Source organism: Festucalex cinctus, chromosome 3 (genome assembly GCF_051991245.1).
Source record: "Festucalex cinctus isolate MCC-2025b chromosome 3, RoL_Fcin_1.0, whole genome shotgun sequence".
Classification (NCBI taxonomy): Eukaryota; Metazoa; Chordata; class Actinopteri; order Syngnathiformes; family Syngnathidae; genus Festucalex; species Festucalex cinctus.
Window position 1 is genome coordinate 5,692,948 of NC_135413.1, and position 16,796 is coordinate 5,709,743.

Consider the following 16,796-nt stretch of genomic DNA (forward strand, 5'->3'; position numbering starts at 1 on the left):
TAGGGGAAGCTACGTGAAGGGAATGAAAAGGTTTCTTTATGAGTAAAAAAACAAATAAAACCTCATGCTAACAGCTTTCCAAGTGAGCCGTATATGTGTGCCGTTTCGACTGCCCACATAGCTTCTTGACTCAGGTATCAGACTATCAGAGCTAATTAGTTAGCGTGATAAGCAATGCTGAGTGAGTGATTACACTAATTGCAATGGTTAGACCAAAGCACCGGATAAACAACAGTTCAGGGGTTGCTTTTAGATAAATATAAGATATAATTAAAACAGAAAAGTTAATAAATAATAGCAATATTTACCACGATACTGGCGGCGACTGTAGAAGGAGTCAGGATGAGTCAAACGGACATTGTCACACCCCCATTCCTAGCTGACCAATGAAAATGCCTCTATCACCCACACAAGACTGAAACCGATTCGCAACCGCAAAACAGATCCGTAACCACAAGTCAGGAGTTGCAAACAAAACCTAAAAACTTGTTTGCAATTTTTTCTTAAAATACAAATATATGAACTTTACAATTAGTTTCTTTTCTTTGCAAATATATATTTTTTTAAAGGCGCTGTCTGCCAGTTTCACTCTGGAAAAGGCACTTTTTAAATACAGGATTTAAACAATCAAACTACTTCTCAATTTACAGATTAGGGCTTGTCTTCATTTCTGTTGGTGAGTTTGTCCTAAACCCTCACACCCCCAGCCTGTATTTTACCATTTTGTGTTTGTTTTGTAAACAGCGGGACGTTTCTGTGGGAAGAAAGTATTTACAACCCTCCAGCCAATCACAGAGCGATTTATATATATATATATATATATATATATATATATATATATATATATATATATATATATATATATATATATATATATATATATATATATATATATATATTAGGGGTGGGACTAAAAACCGATTCGACCGAACCATCGGTCGTTAAGGGGAGCTAAACGGCCGTATCACTCGTCAACCGATACAAAATCCGCCGCGAATCCTTAGATACATTGCTTGTAAAGCTGTGGACCGGATATCGCGTTGCTGTGAATCGGTTGCGAGTGAGGCTTTATGGTTTTCATAACAATAGTAAGAGTTCTGCACCGTGCTGTACTTGTTTTGTTTACATTTCAGTAGCATCACTATTCAAGCTACTTCCGTGTTTACAGAGAGCTAGCAAAGTAGCGCTCAGAGACGCTTCATTCCCCGGATGTTGTAAACATAATGCAAAGACGTTACGCACCTTTTTTTTTTGGGGGGGGGGGGGGGGGGGGGGGGCTACCGTCAACGCCGTGCTCGCGACACGGCACGCGCGCAGTCGCGAACAACGAGTGACAACATGCAAATGGAGACAGTTAGCAGAAGCTGGTGCCGTACATCTCAGTATTTCCCATGGCTATCGACCTCTCGGTGCACTTGTATGTCCCGGGCCGGCGTTGGTACTGCGCGCGAGCCAAAAAGAATAACTCCCGTGACGATCCAATGCATGGATTCAAACGACACAGGTATGTCCCACAGCCAACACACCAGCTAAGCTGAAAGCACACTGCAAGTATCTCATTTCTCAGTTTGTGGCTCCCTGTCAATGTCTACAACTAGCATGAGCAGCAGATCGGAGAACTGAGACGTGCCCGCGATTACGTCAAACTCAAAATGAACGACAGCCCCAAAAAACAACAACAAACAAACAGTCGTGATTCTGTGGTCATCGTGTCTCAGATAAAAAAACAAAACAAAAAAGATGTCATACATTAACCAAAAATGAATATCATGGCAAAAGAAAAACAAAAATTGTTAAAAACAAAAATTGTTGATTAAAAAGGGAAATGAACGTTTGGAAATATTTTTGCATATATTAAGTGGTTAAAATGTGTTTGATAGATTTATTGTTCCATAAGGTGGCTTCATATTTCTTTTGGCTGGACGGTAGGTTTATTTAAATTTATGTTTCTGAAATACTTAACAATGTGCACATATTCTGTTTAATTGTGTTGGTGTCTGTCTAAAGGTTAAATATTTATATTTAACATTAAATTATCAACCTTTTGTTTTCCTGATCCTTATTTTGAAGAGAAAAACAAACAAACAAACAATTATAACTGTCAATAACTAATAATAAATATTTAAACTGATACATTTTTAAGTCATATCGCCCAGCCCTTTGTTGCGGTATATTTAAATAATTGATTCAAAATATAAAAATATAGAAGACATATTTGTTGTTGTTCTTTTTTAACACATTTGTAGATACTGTAAAAATTTGTGGTGTTTTAAGATTAATGTTTACAAGCAACAAATGTCACTATAAGTTTTCCATCCATCCATCCATTTTCTTGACCGCTTATTCCTCACAAGGGTCGCGGGGGGTGCTGGCGCCTATCTCAGCTGGCTCTGGGCAGTAGGCGGGGGACACCCTGGACTGGTTGCCAACCAATCGCAGGGCACACAGAGACGAACAACCATCCACACTCACACGCACACCTAGGGACAATTCGGAGCGCCCAATTCACCTGCCATGCATGTCTTTGGAATGTGGGAGGAGACCGGAGTACCCGGAGAAGACCCACGCGGGCACGGGGAGAACATGCAAACTCCACCCAAGAAGGTCCGAGCCTGGACTCGAACCGGAGACCTCAGAACTGGGAAGCGGACGTGCTAACCACTCGACTACCGTGCCGCCCACTATAAGTCTTGAATATTGAAATTAATCGTATCGAATCGAAAATTGTATCGTTCCCAAACTTAATCGAACCGTATCGAACCGTTCTGTTCTGAAAGATAATCGTTTTTCAATCGAATCGCAACTTGTGTATCGAGATACATATCGAATCGGCCTCATGTCAGAGATTCCCACCCCTAATATATACACACACACACACACATATATATATATATATATATATATATATACACACACACACGTGTGTGCCTGTGCATTGTTGGATGGGGGAGACAGGCTTTGGAGCTGCATAAACATTTATGTAATAGGCAAGTCATTAGGTCCTGTAAGCCATTTTCCTGCACAGAAAAATGGCTGCACCATCTGTCACTCTGTAACTGAGCGTGAATGCAGATGATATTGAAATATTCCTTGTAGACATTGTTAACAGAAACAACAAACTGAAATATTATACATTGGAAGCCTGTTTTTGACATGCATGTGTGATTGCTTTTTGGGGATTACATTCTTCTTTAGTGTAGGTTTGTGAATTCTGTTAGACAGATAGATCGCTTACCTTTGTAGAAGAAGTGAACATCGTCTGGTAGGGGCTGGTAGTTGGGTGGGAAGTATGGTCCTTTGTGTTCCAGAAACCTCCATTTTACCCCAGCTTCATACTTGTCTTCTTCCCACCTGATGGGATATGAGGATATATTTGACAATGGTAATTGCTTGTGTGTGTGTAGAGAGAGATAGCGAGAGAGCAACATTAGGGTTCAACAAAAGTTGGGTTTTTTTTTCGTTTTTTTTTTTCAAAAGCATCTCCAAACCATCGCCAGCGCTTCTGCTCCTCCTCTTCCTTCTGTCTGATCTTCAATTCTCTTGCTTCCTTAATCTCCTCCTTGGTCTTCTTAGTCTTTTTGGGGGGTGGTTGTTCTCCTTCCTCTATCTTCACATCCTGTATAGAGAAATACACTTAAAACATGACAGATGTTATTGATGGTGATGGATCAAGCAGGGGAGACAGATTTACCGTTTCAGTTTTCTTCTTAGCCTTCTTTTTCCAAGGTTCTCCATCACTTTCTTCTTCCACTGAATGTTGCCTTTTGGTGTTGCTGCTGTATCCACACAAACAGAATATTAACAGTCTTCTAATGATGCAACACAATTCAGCAGAAATCATGATACACCTTTTTGTTGAGAAGGAATTTCAAGAAAAAAAAAATCGACAATGTACAGTATGTAATTTGGCTTGCTTTTAAAACCATTATTGCTTAAATGGTCTAATCCCATCAAATATCATTATCATAAATCTGCTTTCGTTCCCAAAACTCAACTAATAAACACTCTTACAGTTAAAACTAGGGCTATCATTATCAAATCTTTTCAATTAAACTCGAGTATCCTATTGATTCCATCGAATTATGCTGCACTGTCACACTGACACTGTCAGCATGATTCGTCACGAAATGTTATTCAAATGGGGGCAGTCGTTAAAGGGTGTCTTGGGTTGGATTCCGCCGTTGCGAACTGCCTTTGAATGGTCGAGTGAGCAGGTCGGCGAAAAAGGAAGCCTCGCCGGCTTGAATGGAGAGCTCCAGCAAAGGACAGATATCTTGTTCATTGTCACCACAACTTGAGTTGCTCAACAACTTCCCACAACTTCCTGTAAACAACAAGGTCCATTTGTTTCTTTCAAGTGTGTGAATTCTCCCTTGCTGTGAGAGTCCGACATAGACTGACATGTTGGTCAATTGGCTTTTTTGTCCTCCATACAACCCGGAGATCCAACCCCGCAATGTTTGAGTTATGGGACCAAATAAAAATTTGCGACAGTGAATCCGCAATAAGTGAACTGCAAAGTAACGAATAGGGAGGGACAGCAATTGTGATATGCATTGGCGTGCTAGCGACTACCATTTAAGGTAAACAAAAAATCACCATTTAGTTCACACATATTCTACATTATTTTATCTACCGGTACATGAATTGAATTGAGTGGCTATAACTACTAATCATTTATCATCTTCTGTGCATGAGCATTATAAAACACCAACAAAATTAGCCTATGCTAAACATTTAGCAATCACGATTAATATTAGCCAGTGATTCCTATTTACGGTAAACAAAGTTACGACTAGATAATCGGACTCTCCACATACGGCTTGGGATCTGGTTCCAATCCTCTGGAGAGGCGTTAAAATCTCATCCCTTCGAGTTGTCCATGAGAGGCGCAAAACAGGTGTGGGCATACATATTGCCCCTCGGTTTGGCACCTGCACGTTGGGGTTTACTCCGGTGGACGAGAGAGTAGCCTCTCTCCGCCTTCAGGTAGGGGGGACGGGTCCTGACTGTTGTTTTATGCTTATGTTTGAACAGCAGCTCAGAAGAACCACCCTTTTTGGAGTCATTGGAGGTGGTACCAGAGCACCCCCTCTGGGGACTCCCTTGTTCTGCTGGGGGATTTCAATGCTCACATGGGCAACGACAGTGAGATCTGGAGATGCATGATTGGGAGGAACCCCTCCCCGATCAGAACCCGAGCGGTGTTCTGTTATTGGACTTCTGTGCTCGTCACAGACTGTCCATAAACACCATGTTCAAACACAAGGGTGTCCATGTGTGCACTTGGCACCAGGACAACCAAGGCCGCAGTTCGATGATCAACTTTGTAGGTGTGTCATCGGATTTGAGACAGTATGTGTTGGACACTCCGGGTGAAGAGAGGGACGGAGCTGTCAAGTGATCACCACCTGGTGGTGTGTTCACTCCGATGACAGGGGAAGATGCAAGTCCGACCTGGCAGACCCAAACGTATTGTGAGTAGGGCTGGGGAAAAAAGTCGACCAAGTCCGTTGGGTCAACCACAAAAATTGGTCAACGCAAAAATGCAGGCGTCAAAGCTATTTTGATCATTTTAAAAAGCATATTTACGGCACCTGAATGTTGCGGGAACCAATATTTTGTGTTTCCACACGGCCACTTATTACTGACTAACTCCGACCGGCATTCACCACGACTAAGATGCTTTTTGTTTGTGGTCTCTTTAGACTAAAACGGGAGAAAATTAGCATCGCTAGTTGTCTGGTGTTTGCAACAAGACAATCCTCGTCAAAATCGCTAAATAAATAAAAGTTCGAATGAATTTATTGAAGAGTGCAGGCTAAGCCATCCAGCATTTGCCATAAGGACTTTTACTACGGGTTTACGCCCCCAAAGTGTGCAATAAGTTAACCGAGCCAAATTGAGCCAGTTGGCCACAATGCCCTTAACAACAGACGCAAGGGAGTTTGCAAACGCCGACGCTGGCGGACCTAGGAAACTAACTCACTTTGCAATACCATTAGCTAGATGAGCATTCGCTGGTAGTATTATCAAATACAATGCTACAATAAGAGAGTACTCATGACGTTTATGGATTTAAAATGGGATGGAACCAAAGAAAAACAGGGTGATGGCGCGGGATCCTGGAGCATAAATTAAGTTTCTTTCTGTGCGGTTAGTATGCTGCATCAATGGCCATTACTTTGAAGAACTCCTCAATTCCATCGACACGTCTTCCTCTGAGGAAGCAGAGTCTGGAGACTCGGAGGTGGGCTCTCCAATCTCTGGGGTCGAAGTCACTGAGGTAGTTGGAAAGCTCCTCGGTGGCAGGGCCCCGGGGGAGGATGAGATCCGCCCGGAGTGCCTAACGGTTCTGGATGTTGTGGGGCTGTCGTGGTTTACACGCCTCTACAACATCGTGTGGATGTCGCGGACAGTGCCTCTGGACTAGCAGACCGGGGTGGTGGTCCACCTTTTTAAGAAGGGGGGCCTGAGGATGTGTTCCAACTATAGAGGGATCACACTCCTCAGCCTCCTTGGTAAGGTCTATTCAGGGGTGCTGGACAGGAGGGTCCGTGGGGAAGTTGAATCTCTGATTCGAGACACAGACACAGGTTCATATTACAGACCAATTGTTATGATATCCCTCACAGCTTTTGACACACGTAGCTATTATTTGGAGTAAACTATAGTTTTAAAATCTTTGTATGCAAGTTTCTCAATAGCTGGGTCAAACAGTGCTTTACAGGACACGCAACAGCTTAGAATACTGACATTGACTTACTTTATTTTGTCACTGGCGGGAACATCGACAGGCTCATCTTTGATTCCTTTCCTGTTCTTTTTCACTCCTTTCTCCTTTGTGGTGAAATTACCATCGTCTGACACTCTAGCACACATAAAAAATACAGTCCACGCAACATTAGGTTAAATTTAGTTAGTGTCTGTCAATGAGTAGATTACTTAAGATTGCTGGACGGTTATCCAAAATTTGATCATGTTTCAATTTTGGCTTCTCGAGCATTCAAACATGAGTCGAAGAGAAACAATGTGCAGAACGGCACGCTTTTGACACACGTAGCTATTATTTGGAGTAAACTATAGTTTTAAAATCTTTGTATGCAAGTTTCTCAATAGCTAGGTCAAACAGTGCTTTACAGGACACGTAACAGCTTAGAATACTGACATTGACTTACTTTATTTTGTCACTGGCGGGAACATCGACAGGCTCATCTTTGGATCTTTTCCTTTTCTTTTTCACTCCTTTCTCCTTTGTGGTGAAATTACCATCGTCTGACTCTCTAGCACACAAAAAAAATACAGTCCACATAACATTAGGTTAAATTTAGTTAGTGTCTGTCAATGAGTAGATTACTTAAGATTGCTGGACGGTTAGCCAAAATTTGATCATGTTTCAATTTTGGCTTCTCTCGAGCATTCGAACATAAGTCGAAGAAAAACAATGTGCAGAACGCCACGGCACGTTTAAAAGTTCCCTATGTTGTGAAAGTACTCTGAATGCACCATGAAGATTGTACCAAACCCGGAGCAAATCAGTGTGACTCTACCATCCATAAGCGTTCTTTAAAGTGTTTGAGACTCCAGTTCGAGTTTACTGTAAAGCTAAGCACCCGATAAGGAGAATTACATACAGCGTGTATTTAAAGACAAAACATGCTTTGTTTTTAAAACGCTAGCCTAGCGCTAATGCTATAGAGCATGACGGATCCCATTCAAATGCTAACAGAAAGTTAGCAAAAACTTCAGGAGTAATAGTCTTTCAAATAACGAATATTCACAATGCTGTGGAAACACATACACACAGGTAAGATAACACTACTAGTACTCAAAGGGACAAATTCTTCGCAATTTGTGAAAAACGAGTTATTTCAATAGAACTTTCTTCTGTTCTCATTGTAAGCATGTACACCATGAATGCAATGATGCATGGCACCACACTACCCCTCAGAAGCCAAAGCGTGCAGAAACACCCAGTATTTGTTTTACAATTACTGTTTTACAGGGCTCTACACTAATTTTTCCACTGGTAGCACTGGTGCGGGTAAGATTTTTAGTTGGTCGCAGAGCACAGGATTTGGTCGCACCATTTTTTATGTGGAGGTACAGCATGACCTTAGGCATATGCAACTCGGTATATTTGCAAAATATTTTATTGGAACACGAGGTTTTTGCCTGAACAGTGTAACAGCAACAGCAGTGGCTATCAAAACAAGTCAATAATTTCGGATTACTTAACTCATGAACATTATGTTTAGCTCATAAAAGTACTTTCTGTTTCTTCACCTGCTCCTCAGCCGATGTTCTCCCGCCCTTTTCATCTGTATAGTTTGATTTGGTAACTTCCGCTGGCACTCATTTACCACCATAATTCTCCTCCTCATTCTCATTTTGTTTTTAGAAAATAATCAGCAATGGAGCGCTTCATTTTTTTAAAATTTGCTAATGCCGCTTTTCCATTAGCCCTGCATGGCAGGCTACCACACTACACCACACCACACTGCCTTCATTGCTTGAAGTATCCAAGCCAAGCTTGCCCAGTGCGTGCGGATCTGCCATAACATTTCACGAGTGGCAAGTCACGCCAACATTGAACCATATTTACAATTTAATATGGACCACCATGGATGAAATATTGCGATTCACGACCGGCTCACAGAGCTATTTCTGAATGGAGAGCTCTGCCACTGGAGCTCTCATTCAAGTGAATAGAAACATACGACCAGCCAGTGTTTCTGCACTCGCGAGTTTTTTTTCAAACCACAAACTTTACAAATCCATCCAAAAGTACCTTTTAAATTGTAAATATTGTTCAGCGTTGTTGTAAAACATCCATCCATCCATCCATTTTCTTGACCGCTTATTCCTCACAAGGGTCGCGGGGGGTGCTGGCGTCTATCTCAGCTTGCTCTGGGCAGTAGGCAGGGGACACCCTGGACTGGTTGCCAGCCAATCACAGGGCACACAGAGACGAACACCCATCCATACGCACAAGCACACCTAGGGACAATTCGGAGCGCCTAATTAACCTGCCATGCATTTCTTTGGAATGTGGGAGGAGACCGGACCCAGAGAAGACCCACGCGGGCACGGGGAGAACATGCAAACTCCACCCAGGAAGGCCGGAGCCTGGACTCGAACCCGAGTACTCAGTACTGGGAGGCGGACGTGCTAACCAACCCACCACCATGCCGCTGTTGTAAAACATTATTACATTTATTGTATATTCTGTATTTTTATGACTTTGGTGAAAAAGAAATAGAGTCATAGTATACCAGTTTTATTTTTATCCCCCATGAAATGTACTCACATTCTCCAGGTTGGGAAACACTGCATCGGACGACCTAATCCAAAGTAGTGTTGAAGAGCCAGATTTGACTGATCATGATGCTTGAGGCAGGCTATTAACCTTCGGTTTTCCCAAGGGGAAGAGGATTTGGAGGCCTTGCAATAAGAGTTGGCCCTTCTGCATTGAACAAACTAATGTTCACATAAAAGCAAAGCCGTTTTTTTTCCCAATGTCTTCTTTTAAAGTAATATAAAATAATTGACCTGTTTTATTGCAGACAAATCTTGTTACAGTTAAATATTTGCAGCTATATGTCGATAAGCTGTCAATCTTTACGTCATCTGAAATCATCAATCACCATACATCAGCAAATACGGCCATGCTGTATCCCCCACAAAAAGGGTGCGACCAAAATCTGCGCCGTGAGACCAACTAAAAAAGTTGGTAGCACCAGTGCTACCAGTGCAAAAGTTAGTGTAGAGCCCTGCCTTTGAACCATTACGCAAAAACCTTTGAAGTCACAATTTTGAAGAATGTTTTACCAGATGATTTTGTCTTTGAAACATCACTCTTCTTACAGGATTAGGCTAAAGCCACATCTGGGATACAAGCCATAGACAACTCTACAGAAGCACTGCTGTGAGACAGATTTGACACAGTAAGACTTGGGCCACCATCTGCCATCCCAGGATATACACCCTGCAGATTATCCAGCAACTCATACCATGCAGTCTCATTTATTACTTTACTGAAAAGATACAGATAGACATCACACACACAGTATAATTATTTCTATGGGAAAGCTAGACACATTCTATAAAATGTGAAGGGATTTTTTCCAAATTGATTGAAAATCAAAATACAAAAATAGATGGTAGAAAAAATGAAATTGGACTGAGAAAAATGAGATTTTAGAGAATCGTTTGAGGGCGGTTTGTCGGATATTATTCAGGCCTTAAAGAAACAATGACATTAATATTTCAGCTCTAGTATCTCTACCTGGAATTGCTAGGTGATTCCAGCTTCTTAGCCTTCTGAGTTTTTACCTGCAGGGAGAGACAAATCAAAGCTCAGCAAAATAATGAAACACATTTACTGTATATGAACCAAGTGAGATGGAATGTAGGATAATCTGGGCGTTTTGCTAAAGGGCAACTCAGCCATGAATAGGATGGGACAGCCGCTGCTCATCCTTTGGCTTCTGTGGGAAAATTAACATTGGTATTTTTTGTCAACCACAGCTACCCCTGTGTATACACACACACACACAGGGACAACTCCTTGTCAATGACTTACATCCAGAACAGTAGTATAGGAAAAAGCTAGCTTTGACAGCAGTGTAATTCAGCAATTGTACTGAATTTCATTGGTTTGTGTGGATATGCTTCATGTTGTGATTGATGATTGTAAATGTATTTACTCAATATAATGGAAATTCAGCTCTCTTTATGCTTAAATAGCATAATTTGATAAAATGTGATTACATAATTGTGATAGCTGCAATTTAAACGCTCATTGAAACAGAGCGGAAGGAGGGAAAGGGTGGGGGAGCAGAGAAGTCACCGCCGCAACTAAAGTCGTAATTGCGTGTAATTTTTGGCAAGTTTTTTTTGCCTCATGAGACCTTGAGCCGAGTGTCAACCATGTTTAATCTGTTTGATCTTGGTTTTGAAACAAAACATCACCATTTTTATGACTTTTCGTCTGCGTCGCACGTTACCGAGCGTGCTAGGCATGTAACGATAAGGGCAATATCGTGATATAATGATATTAAAACTGCCACAATATCGTCGTCGTCATGTCCACAATATTTAAAGCACATCTGTTAAAAAAAAAAAAAAAAAGCACATCTGTTAAAAAAAAAAAAAAAAAAAAGTCAGATTGACTTCCATTTGTGCAGTTATAGCACCGTCTAGTGGCTAGTTTATTAGTGCAATTTAATTTTCATTTGGGATGTTTTGGCCTTCTATGTTTAAAATCTATGCTAATTGTCAGATGAAGGGGAACCTAATTTGCTTGTGAAGCGATCAATGTGTGCTTGGATTAGAAAATAAGTGCCTCAATATTGTTATTAGAGATTTAGGTGGTTTATATGCATTGCTGTTATGCACAAAAGCAAAATATTGTGTTTTTTTCGCATGAGCTCCTTTGTTTTTACAATATTGTGATCTTTTTTAAATATCACCTAGCTCCCTCACAGTATTGTGACCTTTATATCGTGGGTGTCTGCCTGACAACCTGTCGTGTGAACCACCACAGCAGTCTGATGTGTGCTGCACATGTACAATTAAAGCGTAGATTTCGATTGATGTGTGAGGGCGATGACCGGTCCAAACATATCCTCCGGTCGAATTGTAAACGGAAGTGTCCTGCTCAGTTGGTCTATATTTTGAGGCTAAACAGGTATGTGGTCATATGTTGTGCCGTCCCATTTCATGAATGAAAATTAGGACGGACAATATGATTATTGCTCGTCATTACTCATCGTCAACGAGCTGCCAGTTGCAGCCTCTTTTAAAGGGATACTTGAATTATTTAACTATTTTTGGCAGTCAAAGATTAATATTTTGCCTATAATAAATTTGGTATTTTCATTATTTTTTCACGTCCAATTAGTACCTTTAAAAGCACATTTTGCAACTTGCTGTCGACTGACAATGACATCACAAGGGCTCAGGTAACCAATGACAGCTCAGCTTGTGAATGTCACATGACCAAACCTAGAAAACAGGTGAGCTGTGATTGGCTACCTGAGCCCTTGTGATGTCATTTTCAGTCGACAGCAAGTTGCAAAATGTGTTTTTAGAGGTACTAATTGTACGTGAAAAATAAAAGTATCAAATTAATTACAGACAAAATATTAACTTATTGCTATAATGGTTCTAAAAAAGTGAAGTATCCCTTACCGTACATGTATTGTAGCGTTCAGCAGGCCAAGCGGCAAACTAACAACAACTCTTTAAAAATATTTTGCAAATAAGTGTTTGCCGTAACCTCGCCAGAACACAACAGCTCCTAATGCGCTTAGCTTCCCAAAACAAAAGTCTGTGTTGCCTTCATGGCCATTCCAGACCATGGGAAACTACCCAACCCGCGACCCACCCCAAAAGTGCAGTGTTTACATGTCATGTTTCATGCAACATGAAGTTATAGCCACAAATGTGTTTGCAATTATTGTTATAATCTGAACTTCATTTATTACTGATTTACAGTCTAAGCCATACATGTGTGACATAAGTTTTCATGGCGAACAAGACTACATGTTAAATATGTAATAAGTAGGGACGTAACGATATCCAAACATCACAATACGATATTATCACGATATAAAGCTCACGATAAGATAATTATCACGATATTGTGGGGAGTTTGGCGAAAATTACAAAAGGTCACAATATTGTAAAAAAAAAAAAAAAAAAAAAGCTCATGCTAAAAAAAAAAGAACAATATTGTACTTTTGTACATGAAAGCAATTCATATAAACCACCTACAATCTCTCATAACACCTATTGAGGCGCTTACGTGTTAATGCACAAACACATTGAGTTCCTCCACATATTGACTCGCTTCACAAGCATATTACGTTCCCCTTCATCTGACAATTAGCATAGATTTTAAACATAGAAGGCCAAAACATCCCTAATGAAAATTAAATTGCACTAAAATAAAAAATAAAAAAAAAGCCACAAGAGGGTGCTAAAACTGCACAAATGGAAATCAATCTGACTTTTTTAACAGATGTGCTACTTTTGAATATTGTGGACATGACGATATTGTGGCAGTTTTAATATCACAATATCACAATATTGCATTTATCGTTACATCCCTAGTAATAAGTTTGAACCTGTAATTGTAGTAGAAAAAAACTGACATTTAGGCTTCATTTGCCTTCGTCTTAAGATCCTGAAATTAGAATAGAGCTGATATTGTTTATTATAATTAACTTGTTGGGTAAAAACATTAATTGAAAAAAATCATTGCATGTAATATTGCAATCATTTAATTATTTATTTATTTATTTAATTTTTTGGGGGCGCGGAATTAGAATATTTTTCATTAATCGTTCAACCCCAACTTCAATACATTTTAGAAGATTAAAAGAAGTTTTAGGACAAACCTCCTTGCGAGGGAAAATAGTAAAAGAATCCTCAACAAAGCAACTAGAGCTTCATGATACATAATATCCGTCACATAATATCTGGCACAAAGCTGAGAACATGCGAGGATAGAATATTAACCTTAATATGAACACAAACCTAACCCACTAACAAGACAAATGTAGTTAAACAGTTATTAGTTCTTTTTTTTTTTTTTAAATAAAGTTACAAAAAAGTTAATGTTTGTAACAAGGACAAAATGTCGATGTTATTAAAATAAAAACATCTTTTGGTTAGCAAATGAATAATTTGCTCAGAATTCTAAATAGTTTGTGAACAATGATGTAACTTCCATCCATCCATCCATCCATCCATTTTCTTGACCGCTTATTCCGCACAAGGGTCGCGGGGGCTGCTGGCGCCTATCTCAGCTGGCTCTGGGCAGTAGGCAGGGGACACCCTGGACTGGTTGCCATGATGTAACTTAGCTATAGTCTAATACTAATTGTTGCAAAGCGGAAACAGATAGAAATATCCTTTTGTTGTTTTCCTCATGAGGGAAGAGATTTTAATTTTTCTTTTGGTAGGTATGCTTATTTTGAGCCTTCAAACCTCAAAGTGATGTATTTTAAATGATTCCCTTGCTGAGCTTGACAAGCATGGTTAGCTTCCTAATAATGATGAAAAAGAATCCTTGTGAGGTACACATTAGCAAACGTGTGATTTACCTTCTGGATTTCACCATTTGGAGTTTCCTCTTTAGGTCTTTTTGGCTTTGCGCTGCAGGTAAGATGAAAAAGAAGAGAATGTTAGCATTGTGTTCAGTATATAAAATACAAGCAGGGACCGTAAGAGTCTGACTAAACACTTGCTTTAACTTGATGTATTGGCCTCTTTTACGAGTCATACTTCAAAAAAAGGAACCAAAGCAATTGTTAAGACTTGTGTCTTGACCTGGTTGGTATTCAAGTCAGACAATTCAGTAAAATGCCACCAATTAGCTAAGCAGTTCCCCAGAAGTTCGCCATGTAGATCTTTCATGTTTATTCTCTGTTTAACCTTTCCACACTTGAGAAGACAGACACCAGATTGTAATATGAACCAGCTCCGTTACTGTATTCCTTTTTATATAACTGAGGATAACAAGGCCTAAATCAGCAATTCTGTCAGTGTGAATTAAAAAAAAAAAAAAAGAAAAAGGAAAAAAGAAAAAAAAAAAAAAAAGACTGCTAGATGCTTGCCGTATGTAGCATCATTCACAGGTGTCTATTAATCTAGATGCTGCAATCGATTACAAAAGCCAGTGACAGATAACACCTACAGTATTTCACCCCCTCCGTGAGTCATCACCTTATCGTGGTGGAGGGGTTTGCGTGCCCCAATGATCCTAGGAGCGATGTTGTCTGTGGCTCATGCCCCTGGTCACCCATGGCAAAGAGGTCGTCCGAGGTGAGGGACCAGACAAAGCATTGCTCAAAAAGACCCCTAAGATGAATGATAATTTTGGATCACGGTTTCCCTTGCCCGGACGCAGGTCACCGGGGCCCCCCTCTGCAGCCAGGACTGGAGGCGGGGCTCGAAGGCGGGCGTCTGGTGGTCGGGCATAGCCCGAAAAGGCAACGGGGGTCCCCTGTGGGTCCCCCGTGGGTCTGCCGTGGTCCCCCCCCCCAGGCAGGTCACATAGTGGTGTGCCAATACATCGATTATTAGATTTATCGCAGTTTGACACGTGACGATTAGATTACGATTCATAAATGTTGAAAAACGATTATTTTCCATAATAATTTAATGACAGAAACACTACCACTGCTTGCGAAACGAAAGTAAAAGACACACCTGCGTAAGTTAATGACTGCGTAAGTTTTCTCCCCAGAATTAAAAACTAACGTTTCGTAGCATTTCGGTTTTGATTACGATTATGGATGCACGATAATGCTATTTTCAACCGATACCGATAAACCAATAATATAGAGGTGCCGATGTCGATAACCTATAAGTAAGCCGATAATTGTTTGCAAAATTAATTTGAATAGAAATATGCTTTCAAGTCCTACTATAAGTCTAACAAATACATTGAAACATTGTATAAACCTTGCACAATGTTTCAATGTATGTAAAGCACCATGAAGCTGAATTTTATTGATATGAGCCACAACCACAACAGATGGACCAACGTGGCACGTCTATAATTATTGCTGGATTTCTTTATTATCTGGTTTATCTGTATGAAATCAAATTTCCGATAATTGTCGGCAGATTTCTCTATTATCTGGTTTATCTGTTTGACGTCAAATTGGTCGATAAGTGCCGATAATTACTGACCACCGATATTATCGTGCATCACTAATTACGATTAATATATGTTCAAAAACGATTATTTTCCATAACAATTTAATAAAGGATTTAATGCTCATGGAAAGAAAAAGACATGCCTGCCGCCTGGACACCTAATGCTCGGACAAGGTGAGGATGGCAGCAGTGGAATTTACTGAACGACAGATTTTCTCCTCAGGATTATTGTTAAGGTTTTTTTTGTTTTGTGAAAACACAAAGTATTTTGGTCAAAAGAAGTCTTATTTATTTCTAAAGGCACTTTATGTTTAATACTTCCATAAAATGTGGAATTCACTCCACAAGAGTACATTTTATTTGATTGTCATTGAGAAATCTATTTATGAAAAGTACTGCCTTTGAAACCATTATTTTTGCACCTCCTTGTGAAAAAGAGTAGTTTTTTTTTGTGTTGCATCATTCCTGTTGGATCATTTGGTTATAGGAAATAAAAAGTAATGGACATAAATTTGTTTGTCTACTTTAATCAATAAATACTGACATATATGCCTTAAAAGTAGGGGTGTGAATTGTCTAGTATCTGACGATTCGATTCGTATCACGATTCACAGGTCACGATTCTATTCGATAACCGATTAATCCCGATACGAATTTATGTCGATTGTTGCGATTTTTTTAAACTCAAATTTAGGAAATACTAATCAGTAAACTTGTACAGTCTAAGATTTGTATGAAAATGTATTATTTATTTATCTGAAACTTCAGTCTTATACAGGTTGTAATTTGTTTCGTGTTCAACAGCATTGAAATAAAATATTAAGGCTTAATGTTCCATTAAAATAACATCTTCAATGCTTAAGGTGTGAACCCTAACCTGAAGTAAGACGTTTTGTTGAATATTTTTCCATTAAAATTGGACGTTTAAAAATCGATTCGGCTGCCTATTGAATTGATTTGAGAATTGCGCGATGTAGTATCGCGATATATTGCCGAATCGATTTTTTTTAACACCCCTACTTAAAAGTATGAAGTAGCCACAAAGAAAGAAAAAAAATATCAATAATCAATAATCGTGATAACTGTGACATTCGTGTTTATCAATAGTATCGTGAATCGTT

At 39.7% G+C, this 16,796-nt stretch overlaps 1 protein-coding gene across 9 annotated transcripts in view; it reads right to left on the reverse strand.

The window, feature by feature from the left end:
* LOC144015506 (DNA topoisomerase I, mitochondrial) overlaps window positions 1–16,796 on the reverse strand; it is an 82,331-nt gene that overhangs the window by 45,023 nt on the left and 20,512 nt on the right. For 7 of the 9 annotated variants that reach the window (XM_077515558.1, XM_077515557.1, XM_077515552.1 and 4 more), the window contains 7 exons: window positions 14,115–14,166; window positions 10,289–10,335; window positions 7,179–7,283; window positions 6,767–6,871; window positions 3,692–3,776; window positions 3,489–3,616; window positions 3,236–3,351 (listed from right to left, as the gene is read on the reverse strand). In XM_077515558.1, coding sequence (XP_077371684.1) covers window positions 3,236–3,351; window positions 3,489–3,616; window positions 3,692–3,776; window positions 6,767–6,871; window positions 7,179–7,283; window positions 10,289–10,335; window positions 14,115–14,166 — 638 coding nt within the window. Of the gene's footprint in view, window positions 1–3,235; window positions 3,352–3,488; window positions 3,617–3,691; window positions 3,777–6,184; window positions 6,223–6,766; window positions 6,872–7,178; window positions 7,284–10,288; window positions 10,336–14,114; window positions 14,167–16,796 lie in introns of those variants that run through there. The other 2 variants (XM_077515559.1, XM_077515560.1) reach the window with 2 other exon arrangements.